This window comes from Cloeon dipterum, chromosome 1 (assembly GCF_949628265.1).
Source record: "Cloeon dipterum chromosome 1, ieCloDipt1.1, whole genome shotgun sequence".
Taxonomy (NCBI): domain Eukaryota; kingdom Metazoa; phylum Arthropoda; class Insecta; order Ephemeroptera; family Baetidae; genus Cloeon; species Cloeon dipterum.
Window position 1 is genome coordinate 21,114,470 of NC_088786.1, and position 19,703 is coordinate 21,134,172.

The following is a 19,703-nucleotide window of genomic DNA, read 5'->3' on the forward strand; positions in this document are numbered from 1 at the left end:
GAAAGTAAGAAACTAAAGACCTCGCGGATCTCGCAACTCGTTCTCGTTGTCCTAGGGTCAACCTGTATGTGACTGTTGGATATCAAATTCACTCTTATCTTTTAATTTTCCTTAATATCACATAGTTTTCAGCTGTCAATATTCCATAAAACTTGTCCGTCAATAAAACTAATGGATAATGGATGATTCAAATCATCTTCATGACCGAAATCTCCGCCAGAGATACAATCGTCCAGAGTTCGTCCTAGTTGGGATTATTAAAGGTAAAAAGCTCAACTTGTGTTTTATTAAAAAAATTTATGCTTCGTTAGAAAAACAGAAGCAATATAAATTATTAAAATCATGAATGTAAAACTCCATAAAATATTGAGTGTCAGTATTCGCACCAAAATGATGTTAAAAAAGGGGCTGCAGGTCACGGCAGACCAGACACGCATGATTTGACTATTATTGCATTAAAATCCATTTATAAAAGTTGCAGAATTGTATCTTGATACCATTAGAAGCGAATTTAGGGGCTTCTTTTCATGCTTTATGTCCTGTTCGCACCTTATTTAGGTTTGAAGTGTTATATTCTAAAAAAGGCCCGGTGTTTTCAAAACATGAAAAATATTATTTTAATTATTTTCAATGTGGACAGTACATACATAAGCACTCACAACTCAGGAGAAAAACACATTTATCTACAAAGCTTGTTTGTTTTTTAAATTGAAATATTTTTCCTGGAATAGAAACAGGGAAAATAGATAAAGGGAAATAAGAGTGTTATTTTTTTAAGTATGTAACACTTTTTAAAAAGCCAAATTAAAATTATGAAATAGGCAAATTTTGCTCATCATTATTTGTTACCAATTTTGCAGAAGAGCCTTTAGATGAAGACTTGGTAAGCTCCAGCGCGGGACAGGAACATAATGAAGCAGAACTTTCTCCCAAAATTGAGGAGGAACAGGAAGAGCCTCCCGATCCCGAGCCAGCAGAATCAAATATTGAAACTAATGCGCCTTCCGAACCCGAAGAACAGCAGGAAGCTCAAGCCGTGCTGACAGAGCCAATTGAGGTTATCTTGCAAAAACTCTCTTCTGTCGGTCGTTACAATGACCGAGTAAAGTGCCCATGCTGCTCAAAGGAGCTTGCCAACCGTTGGGTCTTGGCACGACACATCAAAAGCTTGCATCTGGTTGCCCAGTGCGACAAAAAACTAAACAGTAAACAGATGATACTTAAATTTATCTATTTGTTGTTCATACAAATTTATATTAATTCCAGCTTTCGTGAAACGAGAATCCAAAGAAAAACATATTTGCAAATTTTGCAACAAAGCAATGCGTCCTAAAGAAGTTAGCAAGCACATGCGAGTTTTCCACCCAAATGACTATCAACAGGTATGAAAGCACAAGCAAAACTTTGCATTATATATGGATATTACCAGAGCTGAAATTGAATTGAACATTCCAATTTTGTCCGTTCGGGAATTTTGGACTGATGAATGATGTTCATAGAAACAAAATTGAGAAAATTTGCACATTCAACATTCAATTTCTGCTTATTTAACATCAAGTTCAATGAAATGTAAATCAAACTATTTAGGCTTAAGTGTTATGAGGTAATGATGAAAGAAATATCTCTTCTCAGCCTGCAAGTATCAAGCCCAAGCCCTCTTTCTTCTGTGCCCACTGTTCCTACTCGGGACACCGACGCAACCGAATGGTGCTACACGTGACTGCCAAACATTTTCCCAAGACGGTGGCGTGCCCTGACTGCCCGGCAATAGTTGCCACCAGAAAAGAACTCATAAGGCACAAATACAGACGACACTCAACGTGGAATTGCAGTCACTGCGGGAAAAATGTTTCTAAGGCAAATTTTACTGCCCACTTGATCAAGTCCACATGCCAGTTCTGTGATGAGGTCTCTAATTGTTGCGGACAGACTGCCTTACACCGCAAAGTGTGCAAAAAGAAAGCAATTTGCCCCCACTGCGAGAGAGACTTTCACAACAGGGACAATCTCAGGTCAGTTTTATTTTTTTGCTCTTTTTTATCGCACTAGATTTAATTTTATCTTTGTAATTTGCAGGAAACATGTCATAATCTGCCCTGTGAGGACTGGAGAGCCAATGTTTGAAAAGGTTCGCCCATCCCGCGCATTCAAAGGTACATACAAAAAGAAAAAGAAGCGTGGTATGTTAACAAGGGAGGATAAACTGGAGGAGGGTGGTGAATTGTGACATTTAAGCCATCCAAGACTGACAATTAATGTGCAATTATTTTTCAATTTCCAGAATGAAAGGCTGGAAAATTGCTTAAAAATAAAACAATTTGGTGTGTGAAACACCAAATCGTCTGTTTAATCATTTTTGAATTTCCTGTTATGTCACCTGAACCTAGAATTAATTTTGATCTAATTTTTAATATCATATACAGTAATCCAACATTTTCCAAGATTATTTACTTGTTTAGATACAGTAGATGAAGATAACATTTTAAAAAATCAGTGGGATTATTTCATAGCGTGCTACTTTCCTTGTGAAAACCTTGTTCTGTTTTGCAGACAGTTTATAAATTTTATAATTAATCTATCTTTTATAAGAATTATGCCTTTTTGTAATTTTGTTAGTTTTCAATGTATTTTCATTTCAAATATTTATGTTTTTCAGATTGGTTTGTGTTGCTTGTAATGCCATCCCAAGTTAATATTTATGTTCATGAAATTACAAGCAAGTGATAATGTTTATACATAACCTGGTTACGAATTCCGCACAAATTGCTATATTCAAATCAATCATCCAATAGTAGATATGAATTCAAAGAGATTTTTAAATTTGAAGTAAAAGAGCAACACCCGCGAGAGTCCACTTAGCAGGTTTTTCCTTGGTTTTAAGGTTGAAAGTCCAAACAAACGTGGGACCTCGAAGGCGCGTCTTGTAAACGGGGCACTCGTACATGTTGCGCAGATCTTGCTTATCTTGCGTGATGGCCTGTTGATTTTAACGAGTAAATTATTTATGATTGCATCAAATAACACTTACCCTGATATTTATGACCGGCATCGGGGGAAACAGCTCTTTGAGGCGAGCGTCGACAATCACGCCCGCTTGCGTGTCCCATCGAGCACCTTCCATGTATAAGCCATGCACGTAGGCGCCGTCTCTTGGCGCGCTCCTGCAAATTTTTAAATTTATTATTGGTTGAAATAAACTTTCATTTAATTTAGTTTTGCGCTTAGAAGTGAATTTTTGCATAAAAAACGAATTTTTAACTCCTTTTGATGTTTTTCATATTGAACGCGCCAATGCAAATTGACAAGGATAAGTAAATTTTTGGCCTTAAACCAATCTGTAAATTTTCTCACGTGAAGTCCTCCTTGTGCTTCTTGGTGACCTCGCACTGCAAGCACATTTTATCTAGCGGCAGCTCATTTTTGCGGGCTGTGCTTTGCATGATAGCAGTAAGGAAGGACTGGGGGTTGAAAAATCCCGCTAGCCACACGGTGGCGGGCAAGACAAAATCCGAAGCCCACGCATCGAGCTCTCGCAATCGAAGCAGAAGATCTGCGAACCAGGCTCCAAGGGGCAGGAGCGAAGGATACGCGCGTGCTGTCCACACTGCCGGCACCTGGTCCAGGAAGAGAGCCGTCTCCAGCTTTTCCATGTCCGAGGTAATTGTCAGCTCGCCCTGCAAAAATTAAACCGTTGCAAATTTGACTTGTTTATTTGCGACACAAAATTATTTTTTTCCTGAAATTGATCTTTTAGCCTGGAAATACGACCGCCAAATTGTAAACATTTAATTATAATTCTCGATTGTAAAAAAATGAACGTTTCTTTTACAATCTTCTAGTGAAAAAGGCCGAAATAGTTTATTTTAATATGGGTTTTAAATGCTTAAAATTCCACGATTTTTGCACATAATTTATTTCTATCACTTCATACCACGTATTAGAAAAAAATTGAAAAAATAATATCGTAATTAATCTTGATTTCTTGCGTGAAATATTCTCAGGTAGGAATTTTTATACTTTTTTACTCCACCCACCTTGAGTCCAAGATCTAGTTCTTTGAGTGAGCGTTTCATCTCGTTGGTCAAATAGTTCATGCGTTCACATTCTTGAAAGGCAACGATCACATACGGAGTCCTCTCTTCCACTTTTCCCATAATTTCAGTCATATTGAACTCTTCAGGCAGTTTTTCCAGAATTTCGTCAATCACTTGTTTGACCTGTAAATATAAAATGAAAACGACACAGCACGTAATTAAATACAAAAAGCCCAAAATACCTTGTCTTCTCTGGTTACTGAGGCGCCTCCAGAGGCACCAGCATCTCTTGGCTGCATTTCGAAGACAGTCCGCAGCAAGTTGTCCGAGGTGGCGGTGAGAAAGCCGATTTCCGCATTCGGATGCAGGCCGTACAAGTAAGGAGACTCGGCCGGCATGGCTTCGTCCACGTACTGGTGATAGCCCTGGTAGTCAAGGTTTGGTGGGGCGGGGAAGCCGGGGGCCAGCAGCAGGTCGCCGTCGACCAGTTCAGGCTGCATTAGCTCCTCCAGGTAGGAAATGCACAACCGGCGGTCCCAGTCGTCCGTGATGTGTCCGCCGTACATGATCTCGCCAAAGAGGTAGCGCAGGTCCTCCCAAGGCACCTTCTGGCTCGCCTCCAGGTAGTTGAACAGCACGCTGACGCAGATGTTGAGGTCGCCGGCGTTGAAGGGGTACACGCGGTTCCAGCCCTGTGCGCCGAACTTGCGTCGCTCGGCCACCACAGCGTGGAAGTAGCACAGAGAGAAAAGGATGGCCTTAAACTCGGCCTCCTTGCCGCTCATTTCCAGCGTTTCCTGGTTGAAGTTCTCCAGTGCTTTGTGCAGGTTCGCGTTCATTCCTGTCGGGGGCTCGTTCGTGATTTTAATGGACGACTCGAGAATTCCCTATGAGAAAAACTTGTTAAATTTTTTATCAATTTCGAGATCGCTGGGTGGGTTTAAAATAGTATAGTTAAGGAAGTAAATATAAAAAAATTAACCGGAAATTTGATTTTTCGATCGCAAAAAAAATTTAATTGACACGAAAAAACTCAAGTTTTGGTCGTGTCGATTTAACCCCCAAAACCAACCCACGGAATAGCACCGTAGGAAGGGGGTAGGTTCCAAACCATTCAGATATGCTTTTGAATATTTATTATTAACCATGTCGTGATCAACTTGGACTGAAATCCGGGTGAAATCAATCGCATTGCATGTCATCCAGAATATCAGGGGTGAAACTATCACGTTTTTTCTACTTGGGATGCAAAAATTCAAAAAACTAAATAAATAATAAAATATATAATTAATTTTGGCTGGAAAACTCGCGATTTTGAGATGTGGCCCCTGTAAATAATACAACTCTTGGAATATCGATCCGAAATTTTCAGGTGGGCCATCGGTCTAGAAACAAAATATGAAGACCCATGCAACGAATGGGTCCACTATTTTATGCCAAATAAAATTTACCTGAGGAATGATGTGAGCCGAGGGCGTATTTGCAGGCTCGGCGCTCAAAAATAGACGGAAATCGGAATGTGCACCTTCAGCCAAGTGCTCCAAACTTTTTTCCAGTGACGGCAGCCACTTTTTCACGAGATGAATGTTCTAAAATTTATACAGGTGGTAAAACCAATTGGCGTGTTTAGTTTGAAACAGACCTGTAGCACAACCCACTGTCCATGCTTGGCTCCGAGCTCCATGGCCTCCTCAGCCACCGCTTCTTGTCCCTGGCCGAGCGAAATGTTGTGGAAGTTCTGCTTGTCTGCGGTGAAACCTAACTTCCTTCCCAAATTTTCTACGTCCTGGAAATAAAAATCACGATGAAATATAGAGGCTGAACACGGAAAATAATAATTACTTTGACTGGGTTGACTCCTGGCGAAAGGATGAAAAATATCGGCGTGCTTGCTGAAGACTCCTCAAAAGATTTGGAAAACTCAACAGTACGTCCTTCCACATACTTGCCGCCGAGTTTCTCCTCAATAAACGCCCTGGAATTTTCCATTTATAAATTGAATTTGCACGATTTAAATACGAGTTATAAATACTTCAAAGCATAAGTCATGCGGTCAGGACGGAGCGCGCGCAACATGCAGAGCTTCTGCAAGGCCGTCTTGTTCTTCCACTCCTGCGGGAAAGGCTCTTTTTCGGGACACTCGCACTCGACAAGCTTCTTCCAGCGCTTCGTGGAGCTTTCAATATCACGATCCAAATTTCTATTAAAAAATTAGTTATGCCTGGGTATAAAAAAATAATCTTTTGACCTAAATTCATCACGGGCTGCAAGACTCCTAATGGCGCCCCAACTGTTGTTTGAAAGAAAATCAACAGGGCTGTGCACGTGTGGAGTGACAGGAAAGCGAAGCAAAAAGTCCAGCTCTGGGGCACTGATTTCTTCGTTGCGCAAAAGAATCTATTAAATAGAAATTTGTAAATGTTGCACTAAAAAATCTGTCAAAAACCTGGAAAGTCATCTGCGCAGCAAAGATGAGCTTGTCGCACTCGAAAAGGCCGCGAGACGTGTACATGAAAACAGAGTGAGTGATGCAGTCGATTAAATTTCGCACCCGCAAGCGAACTTCCTCAGCGGGTGATGCACGCTCTATCGCCTTTTGAAATACAATGCTAAATGCCTGAAGGTATATAAAGTTTAATTTTTTAAACACTGCAGCAAAAAAACAAACCTTTAGAGAAAATTGATAAATTGGGTTAATTGTATTCAGGTCGTTTAGGATAAAATAGAGAAGTGACGCTCGCGCTGCAGCAGGCCGGTAGTGTTCACGTGCTTCATCTATTTGAGTCGAAGTTACTCGTGCTTCAGTCACCTAGGATAAAAAATATTTCGATCCTTTTTGAGAACATATATATTTTAACCAAACCTTTTGCTCGATTTCAGCTGCTGTTTGTTTCGTGGTCTCAAGGTTCTCAACCAGCGCCGTGTCGCCAAGAATGTTTGCTCCTGCTGATGAGAGTCGAGACAGTAGATCATCTTCGAGACTCTTCAGCATGATTTTAAAGTCGTTTTGCTGTTTCGTCAGCTCAGCTTTCAACTGCTCAAGGTCAGGTCTCTCAGCCTTGACTACTTCAGCAAGGAGTTGGTCCTCCAAGCCGTCTCTAGTCACCGTGAAGTTGATCAGCGTCGTCTGCGCCTGCATCTCGGGCTTGTAGTGAGGGTTAGCCAGTTTAGTGTGTAGAATCAACCTAGCGAAATCATTTCATTACAGGGTTCAAACTTCCGTTTTTTCCACTGCTGCTTTTTCAATAAAAATTCTTTATTCCAGATGATTGAATTTTACATTGTGCTCAAGCATTGACTAAAAGGTCGTGGATGGATATTATTCATTTAGGCAATAGAATTATTAAAACTGTCAAATATCTGGGCATGGAAAACCTCTAACAATTCATTCATTCACATTTTTGTACAATAGAATAGAAAGATATTATGACTAAAATTGTCAGTAAAACTATTTAAAATATGGAACAATTTGTTACAAACTTTTCCCGTAGCTGGAAAGAATGTACGCAACATCTGAAAAGATCACTAATGCAAAAAATACTTAAATAGTTTACTGCCTTTTTTAAATAAACATTGGAGGTGCGAGATATTTCCGGGAAAAGCATTAGTTTTCCACCTTTTTTGCCAAACCAAAAAATATTAATGCTACACTTGCATTATTTTAATGCCTTACGACTTAGTGTACCTAAAGTTTGAGTTGTATTCGACCTCTTTGTCTCCCATTTTGATGGCGCGGCCCTTTTTAATGAGGTTCCGCCCCAGCAATGGCTCCAGCACGGGGTCAACAGCCTCGCCGATGTTCTCAAGCAGGACAGTGCGTCCGGCCGAAATGGCTTTTTCGATGACCTCCAGTGCTCCCTTGTGGCCGAGCCGAATGACCTGAAGCTCATCGCCAAACTTTTGCTTGATCCACTTGACGCCCTGCAGCTGTGGATCGATCATCAGAGGCCAGCGGTCTGAATTTTCCAAAATTGTTGCGTTTTCTGTGGACATTCGGTCGCTGGGAAGTCCTTCGTTGTTCCACCTGGCCACCTGGGCGTCATCCGTCAGCAGACTCAGCAGGTCAAGACCCTCAGTGGTCAAGATGGGAGGCTATTAATCATTCGAAATTAAAAATAAAAATATTTATAATGTTTTTATTAAGGTACCTCGACAGTTTTTAAGAACGGCATCCACATCTTATGGACTAGGTCGTGCCGATATTGTTTGGTGAAACAGCCAACGTAGGACACAAAAGCAGTCACCAACAAAACATCACCTGGAAGGGTAGTTCCCTGTCGCAGGTAGCTAAAAATGTGAAACATCAGTCAAATTTTTAGTTATCTAAAGCAAAATAAATTTAATTAAAAAAACTATGCGTTTGTGGAAAAATGAATTAATTTTATCTTACGCACCTCGTGACTGCTTCGGCCCATCTGACATTCTCAGAAGCAAGTCCGCCAACAAGCCTGTTCGCTAGGGCGATTGTTCTACTTGTTGCGTCGGCCTCTTCCTGACACTTGAGTTTTTCAGCCGTTGCTTGCTCAAAGTCGGCTGTTAACTTGGCCAGTTGCTCTTCCAAACTCTGTTCTTGGATTGAATCAGAGATGTTACAGAAATTTGACGTCAAAGGTACCAAAAATGTGTATAACATTTAAAAAAATGTTCAATTGTTTCAAAATTGACGTTTACCAATATTTCACATTTTTAAAATATTTTTGAAGCGAAATTTTCTGCTTGGAATATGTTACAAAAATTTGGGTACTGCAGTTAATCATAGAAATGTTCAGTATGTAATAATTAATTACTAACTTTGATAACTTTATGCTTCGATTATGAATTTTTAGCTTGAATAATAATATCCGAAATAATTATCCAATTTCCTTGACAGCCCCTGTCAATATTTTATGTAGACAGCCCGCATGAGTGATATGAGAAGCAAAATGCCTATCCAATCCCCTGCCGCTTTTTTACAGTTGTTTACTCCTTGAAAAGGGAAAAATAATGTGAATTGCGAGTGAACGCCGACAGAGGGTTTGCCTCGCATCTTCTCCACTAATCTACTGTCTTTGTTGCGTGAAACAGATGATGCAGCGTAAATAACAGTGTTATTCCTGCACTCGGATCACTCAAACTTTCGTGTCCTTATTAGTAAACCTGATCATTCAAGGATGTAAGTATAATTGCGTCTTTTTAATCAAATTGTTCTTATAAGCATTAACTGGTTGACACATGAGATAATATAAAGGGACTTTCTTCTAGAGAGCTATGTATGTAACTGTATCTTTTTAGCCTATCTTTGACTATGAAATTTCTTTGAGCCACCATAAAATCCTATTTAATTTTTTGTCTTGACTGGTGAATGATTTACACAACGTTTTTTATTTTTGTGAACCAGCATTAGCTTTTTTGTGTTACTTTCAATTTCGAGTTCGACCCAGCTGATTTGAAGAAGTATGTACATAAACGTTTATAGGGGTGTTTTTTTTTGCTGCAAAAACAAACACACACTTACCGCAACTTTTCTCTTAATAACACTGAGCTTTTCTTGAGCCACCGCAAGCTCAGCATTCGCCTGTGCAAGAGCCTTCCGCTTCGGCTCAACATCACAGTAAACCTCGTAGAATTTAATAATGTTGATTACCCATGCACACAGTCCTGAAAAAATATTTTTAGCATTCTCAACTTAAAATTTTGTACAAAATGGAAATGAACCTGCTGCAGCTGCGGATTTTGATCGAACAAACTCAGGTTCAAACTCTGCATCCTTGAGGTACGGCTGGATAGCCTTCATAATTTCAGGGTGAATATTTTCTTTGTCGTAGTTTATTAGAGCGTCAAGGAAAGCATCGACCTTGGCCATCGTGATCTTGGCAGCTTTCCAGCTCCTGTCCTTGGGGATTTTTCCTCCCGGGGCCAGAAGAACCATAACAGCAGCCGTAACATTGGTCACAGCTCCCGGTGGGGAGCCGAATGATTTTAGTTCAGTGAGGTTAGCCTTGTTTAGGGTGTTGAGCGCCTCCTGGGCCGCGAGCAGGGCTGGCTCTGCCTTCACCAGGTCCTCTTCACAATCCTGCTGCTTTTTCGACACCTCCTCAGCGATGATACCGACCTTTCGCTCCTCCTCGTCGGCTAAAAATGAGAGTTGTATTATTTTAAATATTTATATGATGGAATATACCCCACCAAGTGTTTTTTCCTGCGACACTTTGTCCGTTTCAATGCCAACAATCTCGATGAGTGCGTCTGCAGCCTCGTTTTTCTGTTTCAACTCAATCTCTTGGACCGCCAGTTTAGCTTTCAAATCGTCGACCTGCTCAGCCGTGCTCTTCAACTTTTCCAGACCGTTCTCCAACCGTTCAACTTTCGCCTGCAACTCGACATTCTTTAGTCCTAAGAGTTTGGCGTAAAGGCTGATCTGCTCGAGATACGACTTTGGCGTCGTGTAGTTAAAACGCCGTTCATTCTGCAGATAAAGTCTGGACATGTTGTTCACCGAAGTGTGCGCAAAAGCCATGAATTTGGCAGCTGCATCTTGGTTCGCCTCCTGGAGATTAAATTTTACCTTCAGGGATCCGTACATTTTCCAAAACTCACAGGCAAAGAGGGGATTTCCTCGAGGAATCGGCGTGCAACGGATACGAGCGCTTCTTGAGGCCATTCGTGGAACCAATTTATGTTTGTTGAGTTTATAATTGCTGGGAATTTCCTTGAGCGAACCCTGAGTGTGGAGCCAACTGGAGAAAAGCAAAGCACCACCTATTCAAAATGATTTTGGTTTTAGTTTTTACTATAATGTAACTCAATCATCACCTTCAACTGGCGTCGCACACGGTCAATAAAGAATTTCCAGCAGTTTTCTCGCGAATCCACCATTCCAGCACCTTTGACCTCATTGCGGACGCCAGCAATAATGTTTTCAACCTCGTCGTCGGGGAAGAGATCGGGAATTTCGCCTGACGCGAGCATATCGTTGATCAGGACTAGAAAACTTTCCTGTGCCACTTGCGCATCTGTCATAAGAAACATGATGCCCACGTTCTTCAGACCAGCTTTCAAATATAAACCAGCCAACTCAGCCTAAAATAAAAATTATTAAACATATTTTTATTTCTTCAATTTCCAATGAGGCTCGCGAGTCCATGTTTTTTGTTAGCCATGTATAATTGGGACACAAGGTCTCCGCGATTTGTGCAGAAAGGGACAAACTGATAAAAAAAAATTAATACAGCACAAATTTTAAATTTTTAAGGCAGAATTTTCTTAATTCCATTTTTATACCTTCAGGTCTTGCACGCCGTAACCCTTCCTAAGTTGGATCTGTGCTACTTCCAAACTGGATATGAAAGCAGCGAGTCGGGCCAGAGACTGTTTGCCAGAACCGCCAACCCCGACAAGCAAAGCGCTGCCTCGTGGAGACTCGAGGATGCGGTTGATTCGGCACACATGCATCATGGCGTCTTCAAAGAGGACCAGCCGCATTGCAGCCACCAGGTCGTTATAGCTGAGCATCGCTTCCTGCAAAAGGCGACTCAGGGCGTCCCACTTTCCAATAGGCATGTACTTGGGTTCGCCGATGCCTTGTGCAAAGTGGCAGTAAATATTCGGCCTGTCGCCCACGACAGCTTCATCCACCTCCTGAGTGAGTACAGAATTTCAATTTTAGTTTTTATTTATAATGAATTTGAGGGGTTTACCTCAAAGTTTTTCTTAACGATATCAGTCTGAATCTTGGAAAAAAGCTCAATGTCCTTTTCATCAGCCATCTTATCCCCGTAAACTCTCTGCGTCTCGTGCATCCAGAGACGGACAAGGTCAGCAGGTGCAGATAAACACTCTGCCGTGCTAAATAGTAGTCCTTGAAATATGTTCGTCAAATCACGTAAATTGAAAATGTAGTGGAACTTGACAGCCGTCGGCAGAAATACTTGCGAAACCTGCAGACGTATAAGTTTTAGAATAGTCCCATTTAAAATAAATAAGCCACTTTTTGGTGCAAAGAAAGCGATGCAGTAACCACGTTAGGCGTCAATCGAGTGACACAGTGTGGGAAGCGGTGCTCCAGGTTGCCCATGTGTTGGCTTAAAATGGAGCTGTATATTGTTTGCAGACACTCTGCGCTTGGGAAACTAAAAATCAATCACGCTACAAATTCAGATTTTGTTAAATGCGATATTCAACCTTATTGCAAAGACAGAGAAGTGCCGCTGAAGTCGTGGATTTATCGTGAAACTGCCGGCTGTTGGGTTCATGCAGGCGACATACTGCGTGTTGTGGATTTCTTTCAGCGTCAGTTTTGTCCGATCGTACCAATGAGAATAGTCCAGGTGCTGCCTGATTAAGGTGTGAGGCTGGACAGTGCCGTACGCGTCCACCTCTGGCATATTGAAGTCGTCGACAAAGTAGACCAAAGTTTTGTTTCCAGGCGGACCGTAATTCCTGCCAGCTTTTTTCTCGAGCGGTTTCTCCAAAATCTTTTGCAACATCTCTGCGAAATATTCATAAATAAAGCTAAAATGTGAAAGAAATTAAAACAACTTACCTGACGTAGTGTAAAAATTAAATGGCACATTGGCCACGGCGTATTGCTCTGACAGCGAGGCAAGTTTTTCTTGCACGAGCACCGTTTTCCCAACACCCGCTGGGCCAACCAGCATTACAGGGTGCCGTGGAGTCATTAGCAAATCCAAAAAGTAGCGGATTCTAATGCTTTCAGGAGTGTGCACTAGCATTGCCTATTCAAAATAAAAGTTTTAATTCAACGTTGACTTTTTGTCGGTCGTGAAAAAAATTAATAATCCACCTGGAGGGGCAAATCAGGATCAAGCTCAAAACGAGGCAGCCTTTCGCTCCAAGGAACAAATTGTTTGGTCTCAGGGTCGATGTAGACGTCAAATACAGAGCAGTTGGCGGGGAACTTGACCGACTTGTACTCATTGACCCACCACTTTGAAAACTCCACCCTGTAGTCAATCATCTGCAAGATAAAATCGCGGAATTTTGTGCCAGTCTTAAAATTTTAATGAAAAACCTGGTCCTGAAACATAGATGCGCCGAATGCCCAGATGCAGGCAAAAACGAAGTATATCTCGATCCATTCCTTGTTGCAATCGGGTGGGGTGTTTTCAGGCACTAGTAGGCATTGCAGCAAGTGACACAGCATTTGAATGTGAGAAATCTCTGCAATTGGAGTGACCTGACCAAAGTTAATATTATTTTGAAAAGTCTTTCTAACTTGAACTGCAGTCTTTAACGAACCTTCTTGAAACGAGTGCGCATCGTCTCCACACACGATGGAATGTATTTGTCAAATAAAATTACTAAATTTGTTTTTTCAGATTGATTTTTGCGTCGCTCTATCCAACTTGTTACGTACCTTTGAATTTAAATTATTAAAATAATATTTTTTTATTTTTAAATATTTATTACGGATTCCATCCGAGATCTTGAGGATTAATGTACAATATTCCTGCTCTAGAGACAGTGGCTGGAGTGGCTGTGCGCAGGTTGGAAATTTCAAAGAGCAATCGCATATGCGGCGTCAGCGCAATCCGCTCGTTGCTAGCAAGTGTTAGCACCTGGATGCCATTGTTACACATGTGTGAATAAAAAAATCAATATTTCCAAGCACGTTGGGAAATAAAGTAAGTTCCAAAGACGACATATCAACTTGCCTTGTTGTCATCCATTACGGTATTCAATGATTCAATCCACATAGGGTCGATATCTCCGTCAAGCACAATCCACTTTGGTGAATCATTTGTCAAATTAGCTTGCTCACGCATCAAGACGGACAATAACCCATCCTTCCACTCCCTGCAAGGAGGCGCAATAAATTACGACACAAATAAGCAAACAAATTGTTTATTACCTTGTAGCTGGATTGATGATGCCGAATAGCTCGTCATTAGTGACGGCCTTCGGGTTGAGGTCGTTGTACACCGGCTTGCGTTTTATATTCTGATATGTACGGAACAGAGTCTTCCACACTTGCGTTTTTCCCGTGCCAGCATTGCCAACGACGAACACGGAATGCCTGACCTCCAGCAATTCTTCCAACTGCACCACTTTCAGGATAAAATTGTCCTCGGGTTGCAGCTGCAGGTCAGCGGCCGCCTGCTTTACAGTGCGCTCAAAGTCGAGGTCCCTCTTCCTCGGGACGTCCAGAGCCGGGAATAGATCGCCAATTAGGCCCATGAACACGGGCATGTCATCCGTCACAATTTTCGGAATGTTGAAATCTCTCAATGCCCTCATCAAAACCTTAAAAAATTATGTACCATGAGAATTTAGTTGTTTTGTAAAGTAAACCTCCTCTTCGGGTCTGCAGGGGTCACCCCGTTTCAAAGACCCAGCAACCACGAGCACCGACTTGATGGCTCGCAAGCCCCAATCGTAGTGGTCCTGTTTGGACAGCAGCTCTTTGCATAGCGTATAAAGGGTAATGAATTTCCGGGCAAGAACACGGGCATCCTGAAATCCCTCTGCAACCAACATGATCTCACAAATGAGCTCAAAGTCAGGGACAACCATGGCACATGGCCTGAAATACGAGATATGGTTTTAAAAATTTCGGTTTATAAAAATTTATAATTATTCACCTAAAAAGGGCTTTCAAATTTTCTGGCAGTTCGGTCCTTCCTGCGTAGCCGGGATTCATTGTGATAAAAATTCCTACGGTCGGCACCAATGGAATTAGCTCGCCCATGAAATTAAACGTCTTCTTTTTCTCCCTGATGGCGTCTTGCACGGACTTAACCTGCACGGCAACCACCGATAGCACTTCTACAGATATTCGATTGAACTCGTCAAAGCAGCCCCACGCTCCTGTCTGAGCTAGGCCCTTGTAAATATTGCCGCAAGACTGAAGTAAAAAGTATGAAAAACCGTAACATATTTCGATCGTAACAAGATAACCTTATAATCCATTTGCTCTGAGCAATTAAATACATAAACCATGACTCCGAGGGCACGGCCCAAGTCCTTCGTGGTCTCGGTTTTTCCCGTTCCAGCAGGTCCTGCGGGGCCTCCACCCATCACTAAGTGGAGGGACTGCGTCAGGGTGATGTAGCACCTGTCCGTTAACGGGGTAATCACGAGACGAGGTGTATTTCCCAAGTACTCGTAACAGTATCCAAACTCTGCGTCGCAGATGTTGGCAAAGCAGTCACGCAAACGGTCGTCCCATCTTGAATCCCACAATTGTTAACTACTACAAGACCGTTTAGGAAAATTTTTCAAGGCTAATTTTAATGAAATTGACACAAAATATCCGTAAGCGGTAGTTCTGCAAAAGTAAAAAATGAATTGAACGCCTGCATACAAGTCGTGCAGGTTGCCTAACGCTCGAAACTGCAGGCGTTTTCAATATCATGCTCTTTGAAAAAACTCTGCTGCAAATATACCTTTTAAATTACAAACATTCATGTCGGTGAAACATATTACCTGTGTCTTAGCTGAGATTGCCATTGAAATGCAGATGCAAACTCAATTTTCGCCTGTATCAGTTTCGCCACTACGTCGCGGGAATGAACGTCGATTGTGCAAATGGTCATGATTTTTTGCCGGTCCTGCTTTGTCAACTCGCCCAAAAGTAACGAGATAAGTGTGCTCAGCTGAGAAATCTGTATTGACTCAAATTACAACCCTTCCCGCAAAGGAATTTGATTGAACTTGCCTGTTTTTTCTGGTAGTCTTTCAAAGCATTGTCATAGCCTTCTTCCAGTCTCGCAAAAGCCATGTTGACCTCAGACGTCCACCAAATCTGAGTTCCGCAAAGCGAAACTTGGGCTGGATAGTCAAACAACCACAGCTCGCGCTGTTTGTCTTCGTAGGCAACAACTCCTTCGGCAAAGTTGTCTTTGATGGTCGACCGCATTGCTGTCTGCACCCGATTCAGCCAAACTTCGACCTGAATAGCAGTAGCTTTAGGTCGGAGTCAACATAAAATTAAAAATTAAACTGACTGGGCCAGTGCAATCACAAAGCGCGCTGAACGGCACATACTCGCCGTCTTTGGCGTACATTCCCTCTGCCCGAAGAATTTTGTCAGCTTGCTCTGGGGCCCATTTCAATCGAGCGATTGAGTCAAATAACTTAGTCAAGTGCCTTTTCACAAAAAGAAATAAATTAATTTCTGGATGAGTTGAGGATTTATGATTAAATACCTAACAACGAGTTTTGCGTCTGCTCCGTTGGACAAGATGTCCAACAAATCCGCACTGGATATGAAGTAAAATCTTGGAAATGCGAGTCTCTTTGTTTCCAAGTACTCGGCTAGCGCCTTTTCACAGAGAGTCAACTGTGCCTGCAGAGCAGACAGTTCCTGTGATAAGCCGGGCTGATTGGTAGCTTCAACCACCCTTGGAGTGGCAGCCAGTCGGTCGACCAGGGCCTTGAAGTCAGCGTCAATTTGGTCGAAGCGGGTTGCGTCGTCAGGCAACTGCCGTCGAATGTCTTCTGAGCTGGTGAAAATGGACTCGAGGTGTGTCCATGTTCGCTGGACTTCGAACCACAGTGTCATTACTTGGTCAGCAACTGACAAGCGGCTCTGCCAAGTGGACACCTCCTCCAGAAAATGGGCGATGAATTTTGATGTGATGAGATTCTGAAGCTGGACCTATTGAGTATGAAAGTTGTGATGATGATTTATTTCTTTCTGATAATACAAATTACTTGATTTTCTTCAAGGGTTTCGATTAGCTCCTCTGAAGCTTTCAGCAGGAGGCAGCCAGTTCTTGCGTGCCGCTCCTGCTCAAATTCCATAGTGCTCCACGTGGCATTCAACTCTCGCAGAATTTTCTCCATGGACATCTCTTTCACCGCTTTGTCCACGATATTTTTAACCTCCTCCTCGCACTCGTGCAAATTCAGCGCAAGTAAATCCGCAAGGGTAGTGCTCGTGTCCATCACGAAACGGACCTAACCCCACAGCCCAAACTCAAGTCATAAAGGTTCTGCAAGTTTCTCTCATTTTCAACTTGTGTGTGCTTTGTTTTCAATCGAGTGCCAGTTTAATTGAATTTGAATCAAAGAAGAAGAGAGTGCAATAAAGCGATTTTGAGTGTCAAAGAGAGCGAAAGAAGAAGAGTTTTCATGGGCAGATGATTTGTCTTTTTTGCACTCACGGTGTATTCCGGCGGCAGGGCGGCGAGGTTCTGTTAGCAGGCGATGGAACAGAATTTGATTTAAGGACCTGGGGCGCTGTCAGCTAATTTGGACAAAGAGGAACACACGCCAACGAGACACAAGGACAGAGACACAGAAGAGACGAAGACGAACGAGAAGATACGAGGCACAGTGCCACCTACCTTGGTCGAGGTCATCAGCTGCTGCCAGTGGCGCTCACGAATGGCAGGGTTTTGCAATTCACCGACCGCTCGTAAAGAGGTCAGCATGTTTTTAACCGTCGCCTCTAGCTGCACATAGGTATCCCAGGTGCGCATTTCCTTGTCCAACGCTGATATTATTATTAAAATTTTATTTATTTGTGTGCGTTGTTTGGTGAAATACTAACCGCGCACTTCTTTGGCAAACTTTTTGCACTCAATGTCCATGTTTTCCACGTCTATCTGTCGCCAAGGAGTGGTTTTCCAGTCCTCAATGCTAGTTCGTACGATCATCACGTAGTCCCATAATTGCTGCAAAGACTTGAATTGCCAAATAGTCCAAATTTGATCCAAATAATTCACCTTGAGCATTTTCAGCTCACGTCTACACTGTTTAAGATGCTTAAAATCTGGCATATTGACTTCAAAAAGCGAAGCAGAATCGTGTAAACGTTCCATATCGCCTTCCATTGAGCTGATTTCGCCGTTTTTATCGTCCATCTGCACGTAGGGCAGCTCACAGGTGAACCTTAAAATTTTTACAAATTAAATTTCACTTCATTTTCAAGAAATGAGGGAGGGCAAGTACTTGAGAAAGTGGCTCTTGCGAAATGAATCCCTGTACTGACATTGCTGCGCATCAAACGCCAAAATTCGCTTTCTAACGCAGGCAACCTCATTGGCCTGCATGGGCGCCACCAACTGCTTCACCGTCGCGGCGTTTTTCTTTGTGTTTAGCCATTGCTCCGGCAACTCCTGCAGCAACGCTTCATGATAATACCTTATTGAAAAGGAAATAAAAAAATCCCCAACCTGCAGCAGAACATGCACCTCTTCAGGGAGTTCCTGTTCGTACAGCTTGAGCAGCTCGATTGTTTGTTGAATCGGCTCAAACATTTCGTCAGTCACTGCTTGGCGCTCTTTTACGTTGAGCAAGTAGCCCATGAGCTGGACGAGACCATCGTAGTCTCCGTCGCCTACTGGACGCATCAAACCCTCGTCAGCCTCCCTGATGAACTCGGCGAGATTGGTCAAGCTGTTTACCACATGCTCAGCCAAGTGCTGCTGGAACATGTTGCCCCAGCGACGCACCAGGTTCACCAGGGTCTGCTTCAGGGGTGTAACATCAATCTGATGAGGGAATAATATTTACTAATTTATAATTTACGCAAAATAAAATTGACCTGGAACCACAAGTGAAAAACCTCTTTGCTGGGAAGAGCACAAATTTCGACGTAGACTGCCTCAAAATGGTCTAGCTGCTGCTTGAAGAGATCGAGAGAAGGCGGTGTAATTGGCGGAGCCATGGCGTCGCCTAACGCAACCAGGTCCATTTCTTCCGAATTAAGTTGCCGACCGTAATTTAGGAACTGGTCCATGTACATTTGCCTGTCATCAAGCCACAGATAAGAAAATACGTCAAAACGTGCGCTCAGCTCTTGGGCCTAGAATAAAATGAGATGAGTTGTGTTGTTTTATTCACTTAAAAATTTTAATATTTTTAACCTCTTTCATAACTGCGTGGACTTCTCCAAGAATCTCCGATTTCATTTCGCGTATATCCTCATTATCTACCAGTTCAACCTGATAAAAATTAAGATTATTCCAAGATTTTAAATTTAAAAAAAAACGTTTTACTTCATAGGAAACCGCATTTGGACTTTTAGAGACCCTTTGAACAAGTTTGGCCATTTTAAGAACGTCGTCAATGAGCCCACTGGCAATATTAGCCAGTCCATTTTCCGAATCGTCCAAAGGAGGCACAAACATGAGCTGCGGCTCTCGAAGCTCGAGCCGAGCCTCGAAAAAGGGGGCTGCTTTTGACGTAGGGTCCATGTTGTCCGCCAAGTAAGCCAGCGAGCAACCAAGGGTGCGCTGCAGGGCGTCGCGCACAATATGGTCGATGTGATCCACGTAGCGCAGCCAGCGCGTCTCGTCGGCCCGCAAGCTGAACAGCGTCAAATTCTGCTCCACCAGCCGCTCCGTCTCACTCGAAACTTCCTTAATCTCGGCATACCTTAAAGTTATGGTTATTTAAATTACTCTCACAAAACACAGACAAAAAGGGATAAAATATTTTAACTAAAAATTCAAAAAAATAGCTGATATAATTTATTTCAAACATTGAAGAATTTTGTAGGGCAATAAAGCACGAACCTTTTCTGGGCCCGATCGGCCTGTTCAGCTGGATGAAGGAGCGTGTCTTTGCGCCCGTCCTTGCGTTCAAAGAGAGGCACGCGACACCAAACGCACATCAACTGGTGCACGCGGTTCAAATTGTCCTTGCTCTGCTTCAGCCGTTGGTGCAAATCACAAACTAGGTCTCGCAGCCTCTCAATATACGACCAAAGATCTGTTAAAA

General features: G+C 42.5%; 3 protein-coding genes across 4 annotated transcripts in view; 2 read left to right on the plus strand and 1 right to left on the minus strand.

Moving 5' to 3' along the window:
- On the plus strand, nt 1-2,350 carry LOC135942376 (transcription factor Ovo-like 2). The gene is made up of 6 exons (XM_065488468.1): nt 1-64; nt 126-263; nt 861-1,205; nt 1,267-1,382; nt 1,633-2,012; nt 2,077-2,350. The coding sequence occupies exons 2-6, from the start codon at nt 179-181 to the stop codon at nt 2,225-2,227; spliced, it is 1,077 nt and encodes a 358-aa protein (XP_065344540.1). The 5' UTR covers nt 1-64; nt 126-178; the 3' UTR covers nt 2,228-2,350.
- Dhc93AB (Dynein heavy chain at 93AB) overlaps nt 2,345-19,703 on the minus strand; it is a 23,338-nt gene continuing 5,979 nt past the window's right edge. Inside the window, exons 12-61 of the mRNA XM_065488531.1 lie at nt 19,499-19,694; nt 18,980-19,358; nt 18,848-18,925; nt 18,526-18,786; nt 18,155-18,472; nt 17,931-18,097; nt 17,705-17,870; nt 17,530-17,653; nt 17,324-17,472; nt 17,141-17,170; nt 16,689-16,934; nt 16,181-16,632; nt 15,980-16,121; nt 15,691-15,924; nt 15,459-15,637; nt 14,931-15,201; nt 14,615-14,877; nt 14,325-14,556; nt 13,885-14,276; nt 13,688-13,829; nt 13,443-13,591; nt 13,272-13,389; nt 13,045-13,209; nt 12,817-12,990; nt 12,556-12,748; nt 12,195-12,501; nt 12,001-12,142; nt 11,711-11,950; nt 11,295-11,651; nt 10,827-11,093; nt 10,611-10,772; nt 10,200-10,560; nt 9,729-10,145; nt 9,529-9,671; nt 8,429-8,598; nt 8,183-8,321; nt 7,720-8,126; nt 6,898-7,219; nt 6,703-6,843; nt 6,481-6,651; nt 6,283-6,431; nt 6,067-6,234; nt 5,877-6,009; nt 5,677-5,820; nt 5,486-5,623; nt 4,277-4,921; nt 4,035-4,217; nt 3,352-3,674; nt 3,029-3,161; nt 2,345-2,977 (exon numbers count right to left, since the gene is read on the minus strand). Of these exons, the coding sequence (XP_065344603.1) occupies nt 2,816-2,977; nt 3,029-3,161; nt 3,352-3,674; nt 4,035-4,217; nt 4,277-4,921; nt 5,486-5,623; nt 5,677-5,820; nt 5,877-6,009; nt 6,067-6,234; nt 6,283-6,431; nt 6,481-6,651; nt 6,703-6,843; nt 6,898-7,219; nt 7,720-8,126; nt 8,183-8,321; nt 8,429-8,598; nt 9,529-9,671; nt 9,729-10,145; nt 10,200-10,560; nt 10,611-10,772; nt 10,827-11,093; nt 11,295-11,651; nt 11,711-11,950; nt 12,001-12,142; nt 12,195-12,501; nt 12,556-12,748; nt 12,817-12,990; nt 13,045-13,209; nt 13,272-13,389; nt 13,443-13,591; nt 13,688-13,829; nt 13,885-14,276; nt 14,325-14,556; nt 14,615-14,877; nt 14,931-15,201; nt 15,459-15,637; nt 15,691-15,924; nt 15,980-16,121; nt 16,181-16,632; nt 16,689-16,934; nt 17,141-17,170; nt 17,324-17,472; nt 17,530-17,653; nt 17,705-17,870; nt 17,931-18,097; nt 18,155-18,472; nt 18,526-18,786; nt 18,848-18,925; nt 18,980-19,358; nt 19,499-19,694 (11,144 nt within the window). The 3' untranslated portion in view covers nt 2,345-2,815. The remainder of the gene's footprint in view (nt 2,978-3,028; nt 3,162-3,351; nt 3,675-4,034; nt 4,218-4,276; nt 4,922-5,485; nt 5,624-5,676; nt 5,821-5,876; nt 6,010-6,066; nt 6,235-6,282; nt 6,432-6,480; nt 6,652-6,702; nt 6,844-6,897; nt 7,220-7,719; nt 8,127-8,182; nt 8,322-8,428; nt 8,599-9,528; nt 9,672-9,728; nt 10,146-10,199; nt 10,561-10,610; nt 10,773-10,826; nt 11,094-11,294; nt 11,652-11,710; nt 11,951-12,000; nt 12,143-12,194; nt 12,502-12,555; nt 12,749-12,816; nt 12,991-13,044; nt 13,210-13,271; nt 13,390-13,442; nt 13,592-13,687; nt 13,830-13,884; nt 14,277-14,324; nt 14,557-14,614; nt 14,878-14,930; nt 15,202-15,458; nt 15,638-15,690; nt 15,925-15,979; nt 16,122-16,180; nt 16,633-16,688; nt 16,935-17,140; nt 17,171-17,323; nt 17,473-17,529; nt 17,654-17,704; nt 17,871-17,930; nt 18,098-18,154; nt 18,473-18,525; nt 18,787-18,847; nt 18,926-18,979; nt 19,359-19,498; nt 19,695-19,703) is intronic.
- Nucleotides 11,513-19,703, plus strand: part of Nadk2 (NAD kinase 2, mitochondrial) — a 23,282-nt gene continuing 15,091 nt past the window's right edge. For both annotated transcript variants that reach the window (XM_065488390.1, XM_065488401.1), the window contains exon 1: nt 11,513-11,655. The gene's annotated coding sequence lies outside the window, so the exon portion shown is untranslated. The remainder of the gene's footprint in view (nt 11,656-19,703) is intronic.